General features: G+C 48.3%; 2 protein-coding genes across 3 annotated transcripts in view; one reads left to right on the forward strand and one right to left on the reverse strand.

Moving 5' to 3' along the window:
* Window positions 1-5160: 5160 nt before the first annotated feature.
* Window positions 5161-17516, reverse strand: KCTD21 (potassium channel tetramerization domain containing 21). The gene is made up of 2 exons (XM_061343289.1): window positions 17447-17516; window positions 5161-7814 (listed from the first exon to the last, which is right to left on the reverse strand). Exon 2 carries the CDS (start codon window positions 7782-7784, stop codon window positions 7002-7004), a length of 783 nt encoding a protein of 260 aa, XP_061199273.1. The 5' UTR covers window positions 7785-7814; window positions 17447-17516; the 3' UTR covers window positions 5161-7001.
* A 15-nt stretch (window positions 17517-17531) lies between these two features.
* USP35 (ubiquitin specific peptidase 35) overlaps window positions 17532-19672 on the forward strand; it is a 29949-nt gene continuing 27808 nt past the window's right edge. For both annotated transcript variants that reach the window (XM_061343280.1, XM_061343281.1), the window contains exon 1: window positions 17532-17676. The gene's annotated coding sequence lies outside the window, so the exon portion shown is untranslated. The remainder of the gene's footprint in view (window positions 17677-19672) is intronic.

A 19672-nucleotide genomic window follows, 5' to 3' on the forward strand; every position in this document is an offset into this window, starting at 1 on the left:
AGATGGAGGGCTCTGCTTCATCCTGGATCTGGGTAAACTTTTAGGATCTCCCTCTGGATGCTCCTTTGCATCCCCTCTGCAATGTTGGGCAGGGTGCTGGGAAGCTCACCATGCCCCTCGCCATCAGCACAGGCTTAACCCTGCTGATTCTCCTGGATGCTGGAGACGGCTCTTCATCAGGGACTGCAGTGATAGGACAAGGGGTGATGGGTTCAGACTGAAACAGGGGAAGTTGGATGTAAGGAAGGAGTTCTTCCCTGTCAGGGTGCTGAGGTGCTGGCATTGGGGAGAAGCCACTTCAGCTTCAGCTTAGCTCTGCTCTAGGGACCTAGGGATCTCCAACCAGTGCCACCAGAGACTGAGTCAGCTTCCAGGCATCAAGTGCTCTTCCAGAGGAGCAAGCTCAGTTTTGAATACCTGGAAGAGACCACCAGCCTGGAGGGTGGGTGCATGCAAAGCCGATGCCTTTTTGCTTCCTTACAGCAAACCTTCATCTGTCTTGGGACTGCACCTTGTAGGGGCTGCATGAAGTCATCTAGATAATGTATTGAACTGATTTTCTCCTGCACAACACCACATTGCGGTTTGTTCCATCCTGGGGACTAGAGACAAGCTAAACAGTGGTAAAGCATTCGGGTTTTAGAAGGGGTTTCACTGGAGGAATGAATCCTCTGTAAGTGTTTGAAACATAAATGAGCTAATGCATTTTAAATGGGGTTGATTACTGAGGAAGACCGGTTCATCCAAGTCTTCTACAACTGTGCTGATTGTTGGGGAGCTTCCTGCAGTTCTTAGCCATGGAGATGTTCAGGTAAGCACTGCAGGATGTGAAATCCTTAGGGGAAAACCTACAGATTCAGCACATACCACTGCATGTTTTTTTCCCCCTCAAGAAATGTATCTCAGACAAAGCATCTCCTGCTTCATTCACATTTTATGGACTGTCTTCTCAAATACACATCAGTAATCAGTTCACAAATGAGTTTCAGGCAGAGAAATGCAACTGGATTTGAAACGTGAGAGCTCTACAAGCTCTCTATGGAAATAAACCTCATCTCTTGGCACTCTTCAAAGAGGCATGTTTGTGTCCATCAGTGTGTGGATGCAGGAGCCATCACAGAATGAAGGCAAATGCTTCCAAATACACTGGAATTCTGAGCAGTGACACCAGATTCAAAGGGATAGGGTGAAAATGAAACTCCTCAGAGGAGACTTCTTCATAACTTCTCTGTATATCTGTGAAGTATCAGTTCCGGTGTCCTCACCATATAAAGGACATGGATCTGCTGGAACAAGTCCAGAGGAGGCCATGAGGATGCTCAGGGGCTGGCGCAGCTCCTGTATGGAGCCAGGCTGAGAAAGTTGGGGCTGTTCAGTCTGGAGAAGAGAAGCTGCGTGGAGACCTCAGAGCAGCTTCCAGTGTCTGAAGGGGGCCTATAGGGATGCTGGGGAGGGACTCTTCATGAGGGACTGTAGTGATAGGACAAGGGGTGATGGGTTCAAACTGAAACAGGGGAAGTTTAGATTGGATATAAGGGAGAAGTTCTTTACTGTGAGGGTGGTGAGGCACTGGAATGGGTTGCACAGGGAGGTTGTGAATGCTCCATCCCTGGCAGTGTTCAAGGCCAGGTTGGACAGAGCCTTGGGTGCCATGGTTTAGTGTGAGGTGTCCCTGCCCATGGCAGGGAGTTGGAACTCGGTGATCTTAAGGTCCTTTCCAACCCAAACCATTCTGTGATTCTATGATTTATTTTCCACAGTCTATGTCTGAAAGCAGTATTTATCACTCCTGTCAACACTATATATGGACCCCAGCAGCCTGCCCTAGAATAAATCTGATTGCAGGTATTCACTGCCAGTGAACTCAAGCAGCAGTTTATACCCAGCAACCCAGTTACAATACGGTAACTACAGCAGCACATATGTTTGGTGTTTTAAAGCACATGCAAATCGAAGCAATGCTTTCTGCTCCTGACAAGGTATTAGCATCACTCTTGGCATGACCAACACTTAAGGTGCATAATAGGAGATTAAAATTGGAAAGGACCAGTGAGTCATTCTAATTGCAGCCTCTTTCTGTAGCAAAATTGTTGTCTCCGTTGTTATCTTGCTGGGTTTATTCCTGAACACATCAAGTTTATGTATTCCTGAACACATCAAGTTTATGTATTCCTGAACACATCAAGTTTATTTATTCCTGAACACATCAAGTTTATTTATTCCTGAACACATCAAGTTTATTTATTCTCCCCTTCTAAATCCTGGGTTTCTTCTTAATGTGAACTCTTTCAGGTGTAACTTTTCCCACCTATTTCTGTTGTTTCCCTACCATCACCTGCAGCAATGAATGCTCCTCCCTGCGACCCTTAAGAGCGACACAAACCAAAGATATCTTAATATTTACGTATGGTTTTAGTTCCTTCACTGTAACTGGACATTGTTGGATATTTAAGAGTGATCAAACCTAAAACCAGAGAGAGAATTCTTCCTGGACAACATTAGGATGCTTCACAATAATCTTTTTATCATCTAAGAAATCCCACTGTGCTATGCATATGCCCATCTCCAAAATGCCATTAGACTACAGCTTATAAGTTGTTTATAGCCTCCCCTAATTGGTGGTTTTCTGCTCTAGCACTACTGGTCCCGCTATTCAGTCACTCTCTCAGCATCTAGGCCATTTAAATGCAAAGTGAAGGACTTGGCCTCATTTTGTACAGAAAGGTGTCAAGGGAGATGTTAAGGACATATGGCAGGATCAGAATGGGAGTTATAGAATCATAGAATAGTTAGGGTTGGAAAGGACCTTAAGATCATCAAGTTCCAACCCCCCTGCCATGGGCAGGGACACCTCACACTAAACCATGGCACCCAAGGATTCGTCCAACCTGCACCAAGATATGGAACGACTTCAAACTTTAAGGGAAAAAACCTCACTAGATCCTTTCATGATTCTCAGACCCCTATAGGAAAACATTCAGTTTGTTCTGAGAGGCAGTACTCCACTCAACAGTGAAGTGGAAGTTTAGATTGGATATAAGGCAGAAGTTTTTTACTGTGAGGGTGCTGAGGCACTCGAATGGGTTGCCCAGGGAGGTTTTGAATGCTCCATCCCTGGCAGTGTTCAAGGCCAGGTTGGACAGAGCCTTGGCTGCCATAGTTTAATGTGAGGCATCCCTTCCCATGGCAGGGGGTTGGAACTGGATGATCTTAAGGTCCCTTCCAACCCTAACTATTCTGTAATTCTATGTTTCTGCTAATAAATGCCAACCAAATGCTTTCCATGTCTAGGGATGGGGTAGTGCTGCACTAGATGTGGCTTTGTGCATGTTCTCTTTGATTCAGGAAAGCTTGTGAGAAGAAGAATCATCAGTGGTAAACAAAAGCAAGCTACTTGGAGAACTGCACTATAGTTCTGGTGGTCCCAACATAAGAAGGACCTGGAGCTGTTGGAACAAATCCAGAGGATGCCACGAGGATGCTCAGGGGCTGGAGCACCTCCTGTGTGGAGCCAGGCTGAGAAAGTTGGGGCTGTTCAGCCTGGAGAAGAGAAGCTGCGGGGAGACCTCAGGGCAGCTTCCAGTGTCTGAAGGGGGGCTACAAGGATGCTGGGGAGGGACTGTTCATTAGGGACTGGAGTGATAGGACAAGGGGTGATGGGTTAAAACTGAAACAGGGGAAATTCAGGTTGGAGATAAGGCAGAAGCTCTTCCCTGTGAGGGTGCTGAGGCGCTGGCACAGGGTGCCCAGAGAAGCTGTGGCTGCCCCATCCCTGGCAGTGTTCAAGGCCAGGTTGGACACAGGGGCTTGGAGCAAGCTGCTCCAGTGGAAGGTGTCCCTGCCTGTGGCAGGGGTTGGAACTGGATGATCGAACTGGATGCTCTCACCACCTACACCTCTAGAGCTCCAGAAAAGAAGGTAAACAAGAGGCAGCTATGTAGTTGAAAAGCCAACAAATGCCTTGGAGAGGGAACATTCCTATAAACAGTCATTATAACGTAACTCACAGACTGCAAAATTAGGGAGCAGCTACAATTTTAGCTTAGCATGTAGTTTGAAATAGCAACTGCGTTTGTGTAACATATGTTCGACTGCAATCGCAAGTGATTCACTCGCTGCTTATTTCATGTACTCAATTATCAAGCAGAAAAACTGTGGCATTATAAATAGTCATGCTTAAAGATGTTTGTTCTGCTTTGCAGTATAGAGTTATCTCAAGTTTTAGGAGTCCTCCCAAAGCCTCTCTTCACTCCTGTCTTTATACTGGCTGGGAATTTTGCATCTCTCTGTATGCAGAAGTGATTTTGCATCTCTCTTCGTATTAAAGATGGGTTAAAGCACTCCAGGAGTAAACCTGGGTTCAATTCTCTTCTTATCCTGTGGGGATTGAAACCCCTGTGTCCATGTCATAGAATTACCCCAGTTACTGTCTAGGCCAGGTTGGAGCTCTCTTTAAAGGAGCTGTATAACTGCTTTTAGTGTGGGTGTTGCTACCATCCAAAGAGAAGAAAAGAGGGTGGGTGCAAAAGTGAGGAGTAAATGCTCTACATTAAACTATGCACAGTGTTCTTATGGACTCCTCTTACTTGCCTTTGACCAGAAAATGCAGTAATGCTTCAACTCTCTTATTTTGCTGAAGCAGAATGGGGCAGCACTGATTCAAGAGGGGAGGACAGACTTTCCCCCCTTTCCAATGAGATTTAAACCAAGTGCTCTTACCTTTGGGTAAACTCAAGCTGACAGGAAATAAACTACTAGAGACAGGCAGTATTTTAGTCCTGACATACAAGAACTCCTGTTACAGACCAGGGGGATCTATCCTCAAGGGCATAGGTTAAAAAGAAATGCTGTTAAGTCCCCAAAAGCTCTGTGGGATAAACTCAGCAGAAGCATATCTGTTGCAAGGCCTAGATTTAATGAAGAAGGGTTCATGTATGGAGCTTTACAGATCATACTACTATTAGTATTATAGATCATCGCTGTGAATGTCCAACTGACTCATGTCAGAAACAAGATTCACACAGGAGTCACTTTACTTTGTCAGTGGCAGGCAGCAACCCCTGGAACAGATTACTCCCACTTTATAGTTCAGGATGGATGGGGAAAATGGAGTTCTTCCTAATGCAACTAAATCTAGAAGAATATAGTGACTCAGGCCCCAAAATCCTGTTTAAAAACCTCCCAAGCTGCCGGGTTTAATGGTTCTGAGGGCTTCAAGCCCAGGCAGTGCTTCCTAACAACATGGTCCCATGTACATCACGCCAGTTTAGCACTAAGTCACATATGGGCAGTGGTTTGTAACAGGCTGCCAATAGCTGCAGCATGGGCATTTTTACCATGACCATCCTTTGTGTTCCTCCTGCAGATACAGCTTGGGACAGTAAAAATAGCTTTAGCTCACTGTTATTTTTTACACCAGTAACAAAAAGCTTCTTTATGCTTGTTCGCAGGTCAGCTTGATGTAACGACAGGAGAGTTACTTTGGGAAACAAGGACATGAGCAACACTGAGCTTTGCAGCCCCGTGCTAAGAACTTTTGGAAGCAATAAAGCTTCTAAATGCAAACCTTGATTATTCCATTTTCCCTTCTATCTCATTAGAGATAATGGGAAATGTTCCAGAGGGTCTCTCATGCACACATAGCAATCTGGTTAGGGAAAGACAGCTAAGATACTCCTAAACATAATTAGCTAAGGGCGAACCACCTTGAATGTGGTGCAAATGATGTTTAGGACTAGCATGCAGCTAAGATATTATGATCTTTGTTATAGCACAGACTAGGTGTGGGGGAAAGGACTTGACCATTGTCATCAACCTCTGGTTTCTCACTGCCTTACCTCCAACTCTCTGACACCGAAGCCAAGCAAGCAGGTAAAATGCTGGCTCAGTGACCTGACCATTTCACAGTGATGTAAAAGAAATGGCTCAGTGTACCAGGATAGGAAAAGAGAGCCTCTGGTTTTGTGATAGGAATGTCTGATAGGAATGTTGTCTTTTCAGATGGAATCCATCTTTCCCAGAGAGCATCCCATGCACTCCAGGGGATGGGAGCTGTGCCTGAAGAAGAGGCTCGAATGCTTAGGAGATATTTGTGGGTCTCTGCCCCCAAATCTGTCTCTACCACAGAATTTCAGCAGCATCCTGTAGACAAACATTAACATTGTAAGAGAAAGAAAAGGTCTGGTTGTCTTGGATGCCTTTGGAATGTGGAAGTAAAGGTTTAAGAGCATCCAAAGCGCAGATTCCCCCACCAGCCACAATGTTCTCAGTTTGTAAGAAGGCCATTCTCTCTGCTATGGCTTTCTTGGTCATTCCCCATGCCAGGCACATCATTTAAACAGGGGCTTCCTCACAGGGTTCAGAAGAACCCCAAGCCGTCTTCAGATGGTGACAGAAATCCTTTGTTGAACCCAAAGAGACAGGATCCCTTACTTGCAGTCTGCACCATCCTTTACAGCTTTACCGAGTGCTTCATTGAGTGCTGCATGAGAAGCACATGGCTTCTTCTCTGTGGATCCAACCAAGCTTCCTGGGTGCTCTGCACGAGTGATATCGTCATGACATGGAAAAGTGCACCCATGGCTCTCTGTTGCACTGCAGCTCCATGGCATCTTTCACTGCATCTGTTGTACAGATACATGCCAAACCTTGGTTGGTGAACCCTCACATCCCCTTGCAATAGAGGTTAAGGATCACTCCCCTTTTCCAGCTGGAAAACGTAGGAAAGACAGAAGTTAAGTGATTTTCCCACAATTGTACAACAGGTACAAAGAGGTGGAGGCAAAGCCAGTCCTTAATTCAGGTGCTAGACAATATTCCTTCCGTGCAGAACATGGACATCATCTGAAAGGTCGTACTGGTAATTACATTAAAGGAAAATCATCTCCCTGTTAGTGACTCTTAATCCAGATAAGCATGATTCTGAATTAGCTTGTGTGTTTTAAAGGGAACCACTTAACCCGTGTTATCTCCATGCTGGCACCATCATAAACCAGCCATTCCTACTTGTACCGAATTAGGCGAATAATCTTATTATTCATGAAGTCTGAAGTATGTGGATGAGAAGAATCTATGCAGAAACCATCGCTCATGGCTATTTTTAGCACTTCTTCCACAAACACTTGGAAACTATTGATTTGCTTGTTGTCTGGCACCACCCAGAGTCTCTTTAAGTTCTGCCTGGTGTATTCCTCTTCAGGAAGGCCTTCCACACTTGCCACCCAATCTAAGGTCAAATGGTTGGGGTCCTGCAAGTAGCTGGATATCGACGAGAGGTTTCCATTGAAGCAATAGTAAAGTTTGGAACCGAGGAGCTTCAGGAACAGGCATGACGTGGAGAAGATACGAGCGCTGAACACTTCCATGTTGGAGGAAGACAGGCTGTAGATCTGGGGTGCTTCTCGGACGGTGAAGTGAACGGTCTGGGTCTTCTGATCGAGGCTGATGTTGAGCATGGCGTTTTTCTCTGCTTTAGAAAGCTCCACCTCCTTCTCTTGCAAGGCTTCAATCAGGGGCTGGATCTGATAAAAATCTACTTCCCTTCGGAGTAAACCCATTTCCTGGAAGTCTTCAGGAAGGTCCAGGTGGGAAGTTCTTAAGAAGTTCAGGATGTAGCGGAAGATTTTGCCATCTCTGTCAATAAAGCAGTTGCCTTGGCTGTCCTTCTTGGTTGGGATCTTCCCACTAAACATGGCCCCCAGCATGGAGTCTGGGAAGCTCGTCAGGGTGGACAGGGAGGTGGTGTAGAGTTTTCCTCCAACATTGAGCGTGATGGGTTCTGACATGATGGAAAAGTCACGACGTTGAGACTGATTCTAAAAAACAACATAAGAAAGAATCCAACACCACACATTCAGTTGTTTATCTCTTTGAAAGGTTAAACTACAGAGATAGAGCCCTAAATATAGAAGGGTAAACTACATGGCAATGATTCATCATAGGAATTAGAAGTGGGGATTACTTTTGGAGGTTGTATCTTCAGAACAAGCAGAAGGATGTTTTTTTCTCCCAACAGACTTAAACAGGACTTTGTTTAGTTCAGTTTAATGCTAGAAATCATGAGTCTTCCAAAGCTTTACAATCACGCTGGAAGTGCAATCTCTCCCATGGATTCCTGCAGCTGAACAACTGGCTTCAAAGCAAGAGTTGTCTTCTGGGCTCACCTGATCCCATCTCCCTCATGAACACAGAGTTTAGAGGGGAAGCAAAAAGACAAGAGGCAAACTGGACACATCCCAACATCTTCTTTGGCATCTGAAGATACAACTAAAGCAACAAAGCTGTTGTAGCAGAATCCCCTGACACACACTTGAGTGCAGTTGGCCAACAAGCAGTGCTGCTCTAAGCACATGCTTAGAGCATTCCATTCAGCAGGAAACCCACCAGGCTTTCTCTTTGCAATGTGTTTTAGCTTTGGAAACACCTCCTAATTAATCTGCGCCATGTCTCAGCTGATGTCGGTTCCACACAGCTCCTCTGCAGTCAGCTGAGATGAATGGAGGATGGGATTTTATGGTGCAGTGAAGCATCACTGCCTCTGGAAGGGACATTCCTCCCTTAGCCCTCCACTAAACCTTCCCTTCCCCTTATGCCAGCTCTGGCACTCATCTGATCCCACAGTGAGCCAGTTCAGGGAGAAAACCCCATCATTTTCTATTCAGAATATGCTTCTGCTACATCTTAAAACTGGGCTGGACAGGGTGCTGGGACATAGGATCATAGAATAGTTAGGGTTGAGAAGGACCTTAAGGTCATCAAGTTCCAAACCCCCTGCCATGGGCAGGGACACCTCACACTAAACCATATTACCCAAGGCCTCATCCAACCTGGTCTTGAACACTGCCAGGGATGGAGCATTCACAACCTCCCTGGTTTAAACCACGGCAGCAACCCATTCCAGTGTCTCAGCACCCTCACAGTAAAGAACTTCCTTGTTATACCCAATCTAAACTTCCCCTGTTTCAGTTTTAACCCATCACCCCTTGTCCTATCACTACAGTCCCTGATGAAGAGTCCCCCCCCCCAGCATCCCTATAGGTCCCCTTCAGATAGTTTATGCTTTACCTAGAAAGGTTGGACCAGATGATCCTTGAGGTCCCTTCCAACCCAGTATTTTGTGATTCTGTGATCTTGGAACCAGATGGATACCAGGGCTCCTGCAAGGGAAAAGGAAGGAGCAAAGTAGCCCCTTCCATTGCAGATCAACTCAGCTGCCTCATTCCTGCTAGCTCAGAACCTGCAAATCTGGTTTTCCTTGTCTGCTGAATCCAAATCAATCAGTTCATTCCCACTTTTATTATTGACTTTATCAGCAGGAAACCCATTACAGTTTCCTTGCAGAGGCTCATGCTAATCCCAACTATGCTCATTTAACAGAAAGCAGCCAGACAGCTCCCTTAAAATTAAACTTAAGTGCAGGCATTTTCCTAACTAGTCATGGGACAATCATAGACACTACAATGCTATTATCAGCTCTGGAGCCACAGCAAAACAGAGATAGGAAGAATGTCATCTTGCTCTGGAATATCAATTCTTTTACGGCTGCTAAACCCCAAATAATAGTGTTAATGGCACCCTAAAACAAATATACCTCTAGATAGCAAGAACATTTTGCTATGAAGAACTTGCCTGACCTAGGGCAGATAATGAATAGGTCAAAGGAGAATCTGTACTTCACTTCTAGTTTAAGGCTAACGTTCCACTCTGTTCTTTAGTCCACTTTAGCCCTTAGCACACAGTGTCCATCTCACTGCACAGTAATTAAGGGAAAGAAGCAGACCTCTAAATCCACCGGGTGCTTTGCCTGTGTATCCCTTAGTCCCACATATCCAAAAGAGCTGGCAAATAAAGATGCATGCGTAGCCCAACACAACATCCCATCTATGCCATGAGCAAAGACCATCCTTGTGACTAACCTCAGCCAAATATACCCTAAAATAAGCTATTTGTTCCAGCGCTAATCTCCCTTTAGCACTGTCATCTCAGTGTACTTCCCATTCTGGAAGACTTCTACCCAATTTAGAACAAACTGCTGTTTAAAACAGATCACACAGAGGCTTCAACGTGTCTAATTCTGTTGTACAAGTGGCTGTGTGTATTTTTTTCCCCTAAGGGCTTGCAATATGTCTGCTAAAGCACTGCTACAAGCACGATCTGACATTCACAAAACCAACTTAAAATGGATTTTACTCTTTTATCCAAGTTGCATCAAACAAAAGCATTGCCTATATGTCCCTCCAAACAACACAGCCTGCAGGAGCAGGCCTGCCAATGACCCCAAGGGCCATGTTCATTGCTTCCCATCTCTGCTACCCCTCAGGATGCTTCAGACTGAACAATCCAAATGATTCTGTTCTTTCTTCATAGCTTGTGTTTTCAGATTCAGGAGCCCAAGCTTGCTTATCGACACCATGGGAGTAGTTTTCTCATGTTCTCTTAGCCAGATGCAGAGTGAGATGTTACTCTCTGTATGTACATGACAGGCTTCACTTGCTAGAGTGAAGGGACATTCTCTCATCAAGAGTCACAACCTAAAGCCCACTGGATGGTCCAAAGATTTTCACTTCAAACTCAACATCCTTCATGTTTAGGGGGCCTATAAGGGTGCTGGGGAGGGACTCTTCATTAGGGACTGTAGTGATAGGACAAGGGGTAACGGGTTCAAACTGAAACAGGGGAAGTTTAGATTGGATATAAGGAAGAAGTGCTTTCCTGTGAGGGTGCTGAGGCACTGGAATGGGTTGTCCAGGGAAGCTGTGAATGCTCCATCCCTGGCAGTGTTCAAGGCCAGGTTGGACAGAGCCTTGGGTGCCATGGTTTAGTGTGAGGTGTCCCTGCCGATGGCAGGGGGGTTGGAACTGGATGATCTTAAGGTCCTTTATAACCCTAACCATTCTATGGTTCTATGATTCTACAAGTACATTCTGATCCAAAGACTCACTGGCAATACAGCTTGGGTAAGAGGCAGACATCTCAATCCGGTTGTCCTGGTTTCAGCTTGGATAGAGTTAATTTCCTTCCTAGTAGCTGGTGGAGCGCTGTATTTTCCATCTAGGATGACAATAACGTTGATAACACACTGAAGGATCCCTTCCAACTCGACCTATCCTATGATTCTGTGATGGTTTAGTTGTTGCTGAGCAGTGTTTACGCTGAGTCAAGGACTTTCCAGCTGCTCATGCTGCCCTACCAGTGAGTAGGCTGGAGGGGCAGAACAAGAAAATACCTTGCAACTGCCTTTTTTATCAGCAGTCTCAAAAGGGAGGCTGCCAACAAAACATGGCAGTAACATGAACCCTTTGAAGCTGCAGACCACATCTATGCTGCCAGCAACAGCATCAGACATTCAGCCAAGCTTTGGCTCTGGCACTGGAATTGCTGTGGGTGCAGTAGCACAGAGCTTGGCAGACATGGTGTTACTCCTTCCCTGGGTGGGCTCTGCTCCTCTCCCACCTCTGAATGCTGCTCACACATGTGCCCTGATCAGCCTGCTCTGCTTAGGGCTGTTTAGCAGCCTATAGACCCATACAGGATGGATTCCAGCCTCCCAAGGCATCAGCTTCCCTTTCTTTCAGACCTCCCAACTGCCCCCACACTGGATTAAGCATCAGACTCTTAATGGTGCAAACATCTGGCCTATGGATAAAGCTGCAGGATAACTGTTCCCAGCTGTTGTTCATGAAGCCGGATCAACATAGGACAAGTTAATCATCTGCTTTGCCTAATTCATCCCATTACTTGCAGGTTTGTAGCTTCATAGCGTGAAGAGGAACCTGATAGCCTGGCAACCTCCGAAGACCCAAAACCAGAGCACAGATGAGCATGCATACGTCTACTGATTGCTCATCAACCTGGACTTAATGCATTGACCAATATGCTTGACAGTAGCTGGGGAAAGTCGATCTTATTAGGTTGTATGAATTGGGCTACAGCTCTTTGGAAGCAGAGAATTACAGTAAAGCCTTTTGTGTAGCTGCTCCCCAAGTACCACTTAAACTTCATTCACATCAGATGAGCCAGAGACCTTAATTTGGGACTGGAAGAAGCAAATCTGGCCAAAGAGCACAGGATTTATTTTGTGCTTTCAGAGTGAACTGAATTTAAATACAGTTTTCCTTTTAAAACAGATGTATTTAATATCATGGGGAAAACCCTATGGTTGATTTAAGTCAATTTTGGGTGATGCAAACAGAGAAACCAGCAGTGGTGAACTTTTTGGAAGTCAAACTCTAGAACAGAAGCTGCTGCCTGAGCATCCAAGCATTTCAACTGACCAGGGTTGTGCATTTTAACTTGGGTTTTACTCCCAGGAGCATCCTCAACAGAACCATAGAGAACATTCCTGTTTACCCTAGGAGTTTAGTTGAGCAAATAATTGGTTTGAACCTGGGATAACTCCCATTTTAAACATAGCAGGAAGGTATAAAAGTGCATACAAAAAGACAACATCTGCCTGTTTTCATATACTGACTGTTCTGATTAAACTTATTTCCCCTCTTGTGCATTCATAACATTTAAGAGAAGGGATGGGATCCAAAAGGACCTGGACAGGATGGAGACGTGGGACCGTGTGAGCCTCATAGAGTTCCATAAGGGCAAGGGCAAGGTCCTGCTCCTGGGTCAGGGCAATCCCAGCACAAACCCAGGCTGGGGGAGACTGCATGGAGCAGCCTGAGGAGAAGGACTTGGGGTGCTGGGTGAGGAGAAGCTCCCCATGACCCTACTCTGCTTTGGGGAGACCCCTGGAGAGGGGCTTGGGACAAGGGCCTGTAGGGACAGGCCAAGGGGAATGGCTTGAACCTGCCCGAGGGGAGACTGAGCTGAGCTCTTAGGCAGAAGCTCTTCCCTGTGAGGGTGCTGAGGCGCTGGCACAGGGTGCCCAGAGAAGCTGTGGCTGCCCCATCCCTGGCAGTGCTCAAGGCCAGGTTGGACACAGGGGCTTGGAGCAAGCTGCTCCAGTGGAAGGGGTCCCTGCCCGTGGCAGGGGTTGGAACTGGATGAGTTTTAAGGTCCCTTCCAGCACAAACCAGTCTGGGATTCTGTGACTCTATGGAAAGCACTTCAATGGACTCATAAATAAATCTCTGTAGATGCAGTCTGAGTGTCTGTTTTGCCCAGCCTGGAAAAAACTCACAAGAGTACAAGTAATTACCCCCAAAGAAAGCATCAGTCACAATTTGCCAGCCCAAGTAAAACATTAAGAAATAGCTCATATATTACTGCCTACTTAACACTCTGAAAAAGGGGTATGGCTGCAGTCTACCCTTTTTAGCCCTGAAACTGCAGCATAATGGAAACGGTGAAGTTATAAATATGTTTAGATGGTTTTCACAGACACATGGATCCTTCCTCAAGACACACATCTATAAAGACAAGTTTTCACAGGATATTTCTGGTTACTTTTTCAGATAAAAAATGATAACTCAGATCATTCCCGTTACAAATAATCTACCCTGAGACAGGGATTTGATGAAGAACCAGAGAGATGTGTTGTGCCTTGTTCTGCTCAACAGCCTCATGAGGAACTGGAGAAAACTCTCTCTGTGTTAAAATCAAGTTCAAGGCCAGTTTGGACAGAGCTTTGGGTGCCATGGTTTAGTGTGAGGCATCCCTGCCCATGGCATGGGGTTGGAACTGGATGATCTTAAGGTCCTTTCCAACCCAAACCATCCTATGATTCCATGATTTCAGAGGCAACGCCTGGGATGGGGTTAACAGCCTGACCCCAGTGTCTTTCAGAGCATCTCATGAGTCACACAGAGCAGCAGAGCAACAACAATGTGTAATTTGGTAGGAGTGGACCACGATGACCTGTTAGGGGTCACAAAGTCCACCCCACAGCCTGCTTATGGCCTCTGATGCCTTTACATCCCACAATCAAGGCATTAAAGGCTGTAGTATCCCCTGAAATCCGAGTTAATGGATGCTGTGACAACAGGGTCTTCTGCTGCCAGATGTAATGGTATGTGGCCATTTACACAGTCATTGCTCCCAGTATTAATTTTACACATATGGCATTGCACTACTGGTTAACTTTATAGTGTAGCCTTCAATAGCCCATCTGTAAAACGTCCCTCATGACCAACACTATTGAAACCTGTATTAAAGACAGTGAAACGTGTGCAGCTACGTTAAGGAATAGTTGAGGAGTAAGAATGAACTGCAGAAACACACACAGAGCAAATAAAACAGCATAGAAAAGGAGATGAATTATTTAGGCTGGCACAATGAAGGACGCCTGAGTGGCAATAAAAGCAAGGCAGGGACTTGCTGCAAAGCATCAGGAAGAGCAGTCAGATTAAAAACCTCTTTGGCTTTCTGAGTGCTGCCCAAGAGAGCTGGTGAAAGCCCCATCAGTTACGAGAGACAGAGCAGGTAATGCATTATAGGAAGCAGTTCTGCATTGGGAAGGGCAGGATTGATTGCAGCTAAAAGGAGGGATGAAGAGGAGACATGTTTGGGCACCTGGGTGGCAGCTGGGGACTCCAAATGGGGCTCAGCAGGAGGAGATGGTGGCTTGCAGGATGGGGCCCCAGTCTGCTTCATTAGAGTGCATCAATGGCAAGCACAATCAAAGGTGCTCATTCTGCTCCCACACATCTCTTTGCTCCATCACATCTTACTGAAAACCACGTTTTGGGGTAAAAACTCCAATTTCTATGAAACACCCACGTCCTGAGACAAAAACCTTCATGAAGTTGTGAACCTCAGCACTTGCTGGGACTCTCCCTAGAGATGAGTTTTGTGCCTTATTCCTTATCCAGGGAATGATTTCACAGAGGAAATCCAGACCCTCAGCTATGCCTTAGTGCCCCACTGTGTTATAGGGCCTGTAGTCTGAAGCCTAGACATCACCCTGTAAGAGACAGGAGGAAAATACTACTAAAAGAAGGAAAATACCACAAAAAGAACAACAAGAGGAGGGCAGAAACAAAGGAAACAGCATTTAGGGGATAAAAAAGATTAAAAACCCAGTTAGCTGCTTACCAGCCAGCAGCAGCCAGCGGCACCCAGTGAGAGCGGAGTTTAAGGAAGGATTTGGGACCTAATCCATTGCAAGGACAGGCTTACCTTCCCTTTGCATCTCTGATGCACATTTACTTAGCTCAGCTCATCCTCAGCTGTAAATTAAATATTTAGAACATGGTTTCTACACTCTACATGCTCAGTTATAGTAATATTAGAGAGGAAAACCCACGTTTTCCCATCACTGCAGGATGGACCCATCCAGTTTCGGACCCTCACTGAATGTCAACCCTTATTGCAGCACTTAGAGGCTTATAATTCAGTGGGGGAAGCAGAGTGTGGCAAACCTGCCAGGAGCAATACATCCCAAAACACACCATTGGGAAGGGGGGAAGCAGCTGGTTTTTGTTTCAGGATCGCTGTGGTGCCTCTGGAACACTTCAGGCATGTTTGGGGAAAGGCAGCTTGGCACAAGGGACACGGGTGACAAGCTCCAGGAAGGGACTCCAATTCCCAGCAGGCACAAGGCAGGAAACAATGGCTCATTCTTCCCTTCTGGATCCACCCCGATCTGGGATCGATCTGCCAGCAGCTGTGATACCCAGTAATAGACACGCCGAGTATCCACCTTGGAAAGCAGCTTCTTAGCTGCCAGCTCTTTATATCTATCTCTCTCTATATAGGTATAGATATAGCCTTCTTATAGTGCTTCATTCCACACATAAACTCTCCTCTGCCAGGAACACACAAACAACAGGAAAGCATGAGCAGGAGTTTCCTGACATCCCTGCTTTACTGTGGGTGCAACGCCATGTGTTCATCCCTTCCCAAACCTGCACCTTGCTGCCTCTGAGCATCTCCTGGGCTGCTTGCATAAGGATGCAGGGCAATGCAAAAGGATGCGCATCCGGCTCTCTGCAGGATGCAAGCGTTAGGGAAGGGGGTAGGGACACAGGGGTAGGAAAACAGAGCTGGTGCCTAGTTAGTAAAAGGAAGCAGTGATATAAACCAAAGGTCAGGTTCCTTGGGAGAGAAGAGGAACGAAAGCAGCAGTGCACGGAGGAGGAGGAGAATGAGCTGAAGGTTAACTGCTACCGGCGGAGAGCAGCAGAACACAAGATGGAGGGGGAGAGGCAGGGCAGAGCCAGAGAGATGCGGCTGCAGTGAGGTTTGGAGGATAAAAGCCAAGGTGCTGCGGTGCTCAGTGCTCCCCTGGGGTGATCTCCAGCATGCCTGGGTCAGGGGCTGCTGTGCAGGCAGTGCAGACTGCAGGAGGGAGCCTGGCTGGGGGCTCATGGCAGCAGGAGCAGCACTTTTCCTTCCAAGCAGCTGATGTAACCCTTTGTACAGTCCAAGAAACCAATTTAATACCAGCCCAGCAACGGCTTTCACGGATTCCTCATTTCCTAGCATAGAATCCCAGAGTGGTTTGGGTTAGAAGGGGCCTTAAAGCTCCTCCAGCTCCAACCCCTGCCACGGGCAGGGACCCCTTCCACTGAAGCAGCTTGCTCCAAGCCCCTGGGTCCAACCTGGCCTTGAGCACTGCCAGGGATGGGGCAGCCACAGCTTCTGTGGGCACCCTGTGCCAGCGCCTCAGCACCCTCACAGGGAAGAGCTTCTGCCTAAGAGCTCAGCTCAGTCTCCCCTCAGGCAGGTTTAAGCCATTCCCCTTGGCCTGGCCCTACAGGCCCTTTTCCCAAGCCCCTCTCCAGCTTTCCTGCAGCCCCTTTAGGCACTGGAAGGCTGGCTGTCCAGCATCCTTAGAGTATCTTCCAGATGCTCTATTTCCTTCCTGGACCACTTCATCTGCACACGTGGCAGACCAGCACCTTCATCCTGCTTGATGCACACAGGGCTGTGCTCCTCCATCCAGCTTCCACCCCTTTTCCCACTGACACCTCCACTTCCAGGTCACCCCTGCAATTAGAGGGCAGCCGACTGCCAACACGGATGCAGCTGTACACTGGCAAAACCCACTTGGAACTACCTCTAACAAGGTAAGTGCCATCCAGAATTAACCCTTCCATAGGGTATATCTTACGCACATAGAATCATAGATGCAGAGGCATCCCTGTGTATGGATCTAGGCCTTGGATTAGCTAAATCACTGTAAATCCTTTGATTTTGGACTTATTTCACGGAAAGCAGAGGGGGGTATGTGCAAAGTTTGCAGAGTGGTGCTGAGCCCTACTCTGAGCCACAAATCGGCTTTTTCTCACACAGCCGTGCATTCACACCATTAAATCAGCTTACAATACTAAATTAACACCCCCAAATCCCCCCTGTGTGCGGGATCACCCGTTCTTCCCGCATCCCACTGAGCTCCTCCATGGAGCAGCAGCGCTGCCGCTCCGTGTCCCCCCCCATCCTTCATCCTCCCTCCCCTGTGCATAAGTTTCCCCATCTCGGGGAAGGGGGGGGTCGATCCCAGCGCTCCCCTCCCCTTTCCTTCCTGCATCCCTCCCTCCCTCCCGGTACCCACCTTCGCCCCTGCAGCCGCCGGCCCCGCCGCTCGCCGGGCGCTGCGGGAGGAGGAGGAGGAGGAGGAGGAGGAGGAGGAGAAGGAGGAGGAAGCGGGGGGCGGCCCGGCCCGGCCCGGCTGCACTGGGATTTGTAGTTCGCAGCGGGCTCGGCCCTGCCCCGGCGCTTCCCGCGGGACTGCGGCTCGCAGCCGGACACGGCGCAGGGAGACGGGAGCGGCCCCGGCCGCAGGTAACGCGGAGCGGGAGGGAAGCGGCTGCAGGGATGGGAGGGGGCAAAGGGGGCTTGGGAGGGGTGCGCCGGGGTGAAGGGTGAAGGAGGGTACTTGGTAAAGGGGTGCGGGAGGGATGCTCAGGGTGAGGGATGCAGAAGTAACGGGGAAACGGGTGAGGGAGGGATGCTCAAAGACAGGCATGAGATGCAGGAGGGATGCTCGGGGGTCGGGATGCTGGAGGGATGCTCAGAGTGAGGGATGCAGGACAGTTGGGTAAAGGGGTGCAGGGGGGATGCTTGGGTGAAGGATTCAGGAGGGGTGCTCGAGGAATGAGGCGCAGGAGGGATGCTTGGGGGTCGGGATGCTGGAGGGATGCTCAGAGTGAGGGATGCAGGACAGTTGGGTAAAGGGGTGCAGGAGGGATGCTCGGGGGTCGGGATGCTGGAGGGATGCTCAGAGTGAGGGATGCAGGACAGTTGGGTAAAGGGGTGCAGGTGGGATGTTCGGGTGAGGGATTCAGGAGGGGTGCTCGAAGGATGAGGTGCAGGAGGGATGCTCGGGGGTCGGGATGTTAGAGGGATGCTCAGGGTGAGGAATGAGGGAGGGGTACTTGAGTAAAGGGGTGCGGGAGAGATGCTCAAAGGGAGAGAGGAGATGCAGGAAGGATGCTCGGGGGTCGGGATGCTGGAGGGATGCTCAGGGTGAGGGATGCAGGACAGTTGGGTAAAGGGGTGCAGCAGGGATGCTCGGGTGGGGAATTCAGGAGGGGGGCTCAAAGGGAGGGGTGCTCGAGGGATGAGGCGCAGGAGGGATGCTCAGGGGTCGGGATGTTAGAGGGATGCTCAGGGTGAGGGATAAAGGAGGGGTACTTGGGTAAAGGGGTGCGGGAGGGATGCTCAAGGGTCAGGATGCAGAAGTCTTGGGGACAGGGATTCCGAAGGGGTTCTCAAAGGGAGAGATGCTTGAGGGAAGAGATACAGGAGGGATGCTTGGGGTTCGGGATGCTGAAGGATGCTCAGGGTGAGGGATGCAGGAGAGAGAGTTGGGTAAAGGGGTGCAGAAGGGGTGCTCAAAGAGAGGGATACTTGAAGACAGATGCAGGGGGATGCTCATGGGTCAGGACATTGGAACAATGCTCAGGGTGAGGGATGAAGGAGGGGTACTTAGGTAAAGGGGTGCGGGAGGGAAGTTCTGGGGAAAGGGGTGCAGGAGGGGTGCTCAAAGGGAGGAGTGCTAGAGCAAAGAGATGCTGGAGGGATGCAGGAGGGTGTGCAGGGGAAGAGATACACGAGAGATGCTCGGGGGTTGGGATGTTGGAGGATTGTTTGGGGGTCGGGATGCCAGAGGGGTGCTCAGAAGGGATGCAGGAGGGACATTTGGGAAAAGGGGTGCAGGAAGGATGATTGGGGTGAGGGATACAGGAGGGATGCTCAGGGGAAGAGATGCAGAAGAGAAGTCTTAAGGAAGGGGGTGCAGGAGGGATGCTCAAAGGAACAGATGCTTGAGGAATAGGTGCAGGAAGGAGACTCTTGGGTCGGGAGGCTCAGGGGTCAGGAAGCTGAGGGGTTTGGATGATGGAGTGATGCTTGGGGTGAAGGATGCACAAAGGGTGCTCAAGAAAAGGGGTTCAGGAGGGATGCTTCGGCATCAGGATGAAGAAGGGAAGTCTCAGGGAGGTGCAGAAGGGATGCTGAAAGGGAGGGATGCTCAATGAAAGAGATGCAGGAAGGATGCTTAGGGTTTGGAATGCTTGAGGTTGGGATGCTAGAAAGATGCTCAGGGAAAGGGGTGTATGAGGGATACTCAGAGGGAGGAATACTCAGTGGCTGGCATGCAGGAGTGATGCTCAGGGATTGGGATGCAGGAGGGAGTTGCAGGGAGGGGTGTCTGGGGGTCAGGATGCAGTCAGGGTTCTCAGGAGCTCTGATGCTCCGAGGGAAGGATGTTTGGGAGGGATACTCAGAGAGATGCTCAGAGGTTGGGATGTAGAAGTGGTTTTGGAGGGAGGTATGC

The sequence above is a fragment of the Neopsephotus bourkii genome, unplaced genomic scaffold (assembly GCF_033783945.1).
Source record: "Neopsephotus bourkii isolate Nb327-2 ecotype Australia unplaced genomic scaffold, CSIRO-AGI_Nbou_v1 NB_1825, whole genome shotgun sequence".
In the NCBI taxonomy this organism is placed as follows: Eukaryota; Metazoa; Chordata; class Aves; order Psittaciformes; family Psittacidae; genus Neopsephotus; species Neopsephotus bourkii.

Bases quoted from the DNA above. Each gene is read 5' to 3' on its own strand.
- KCTD21 (XM_061343289.1), bottom strand. From the start codon at position 7,784: ATGTCAGAACCCATCACGCTCAATGTTGGAGGAAAACTCTACACCACC.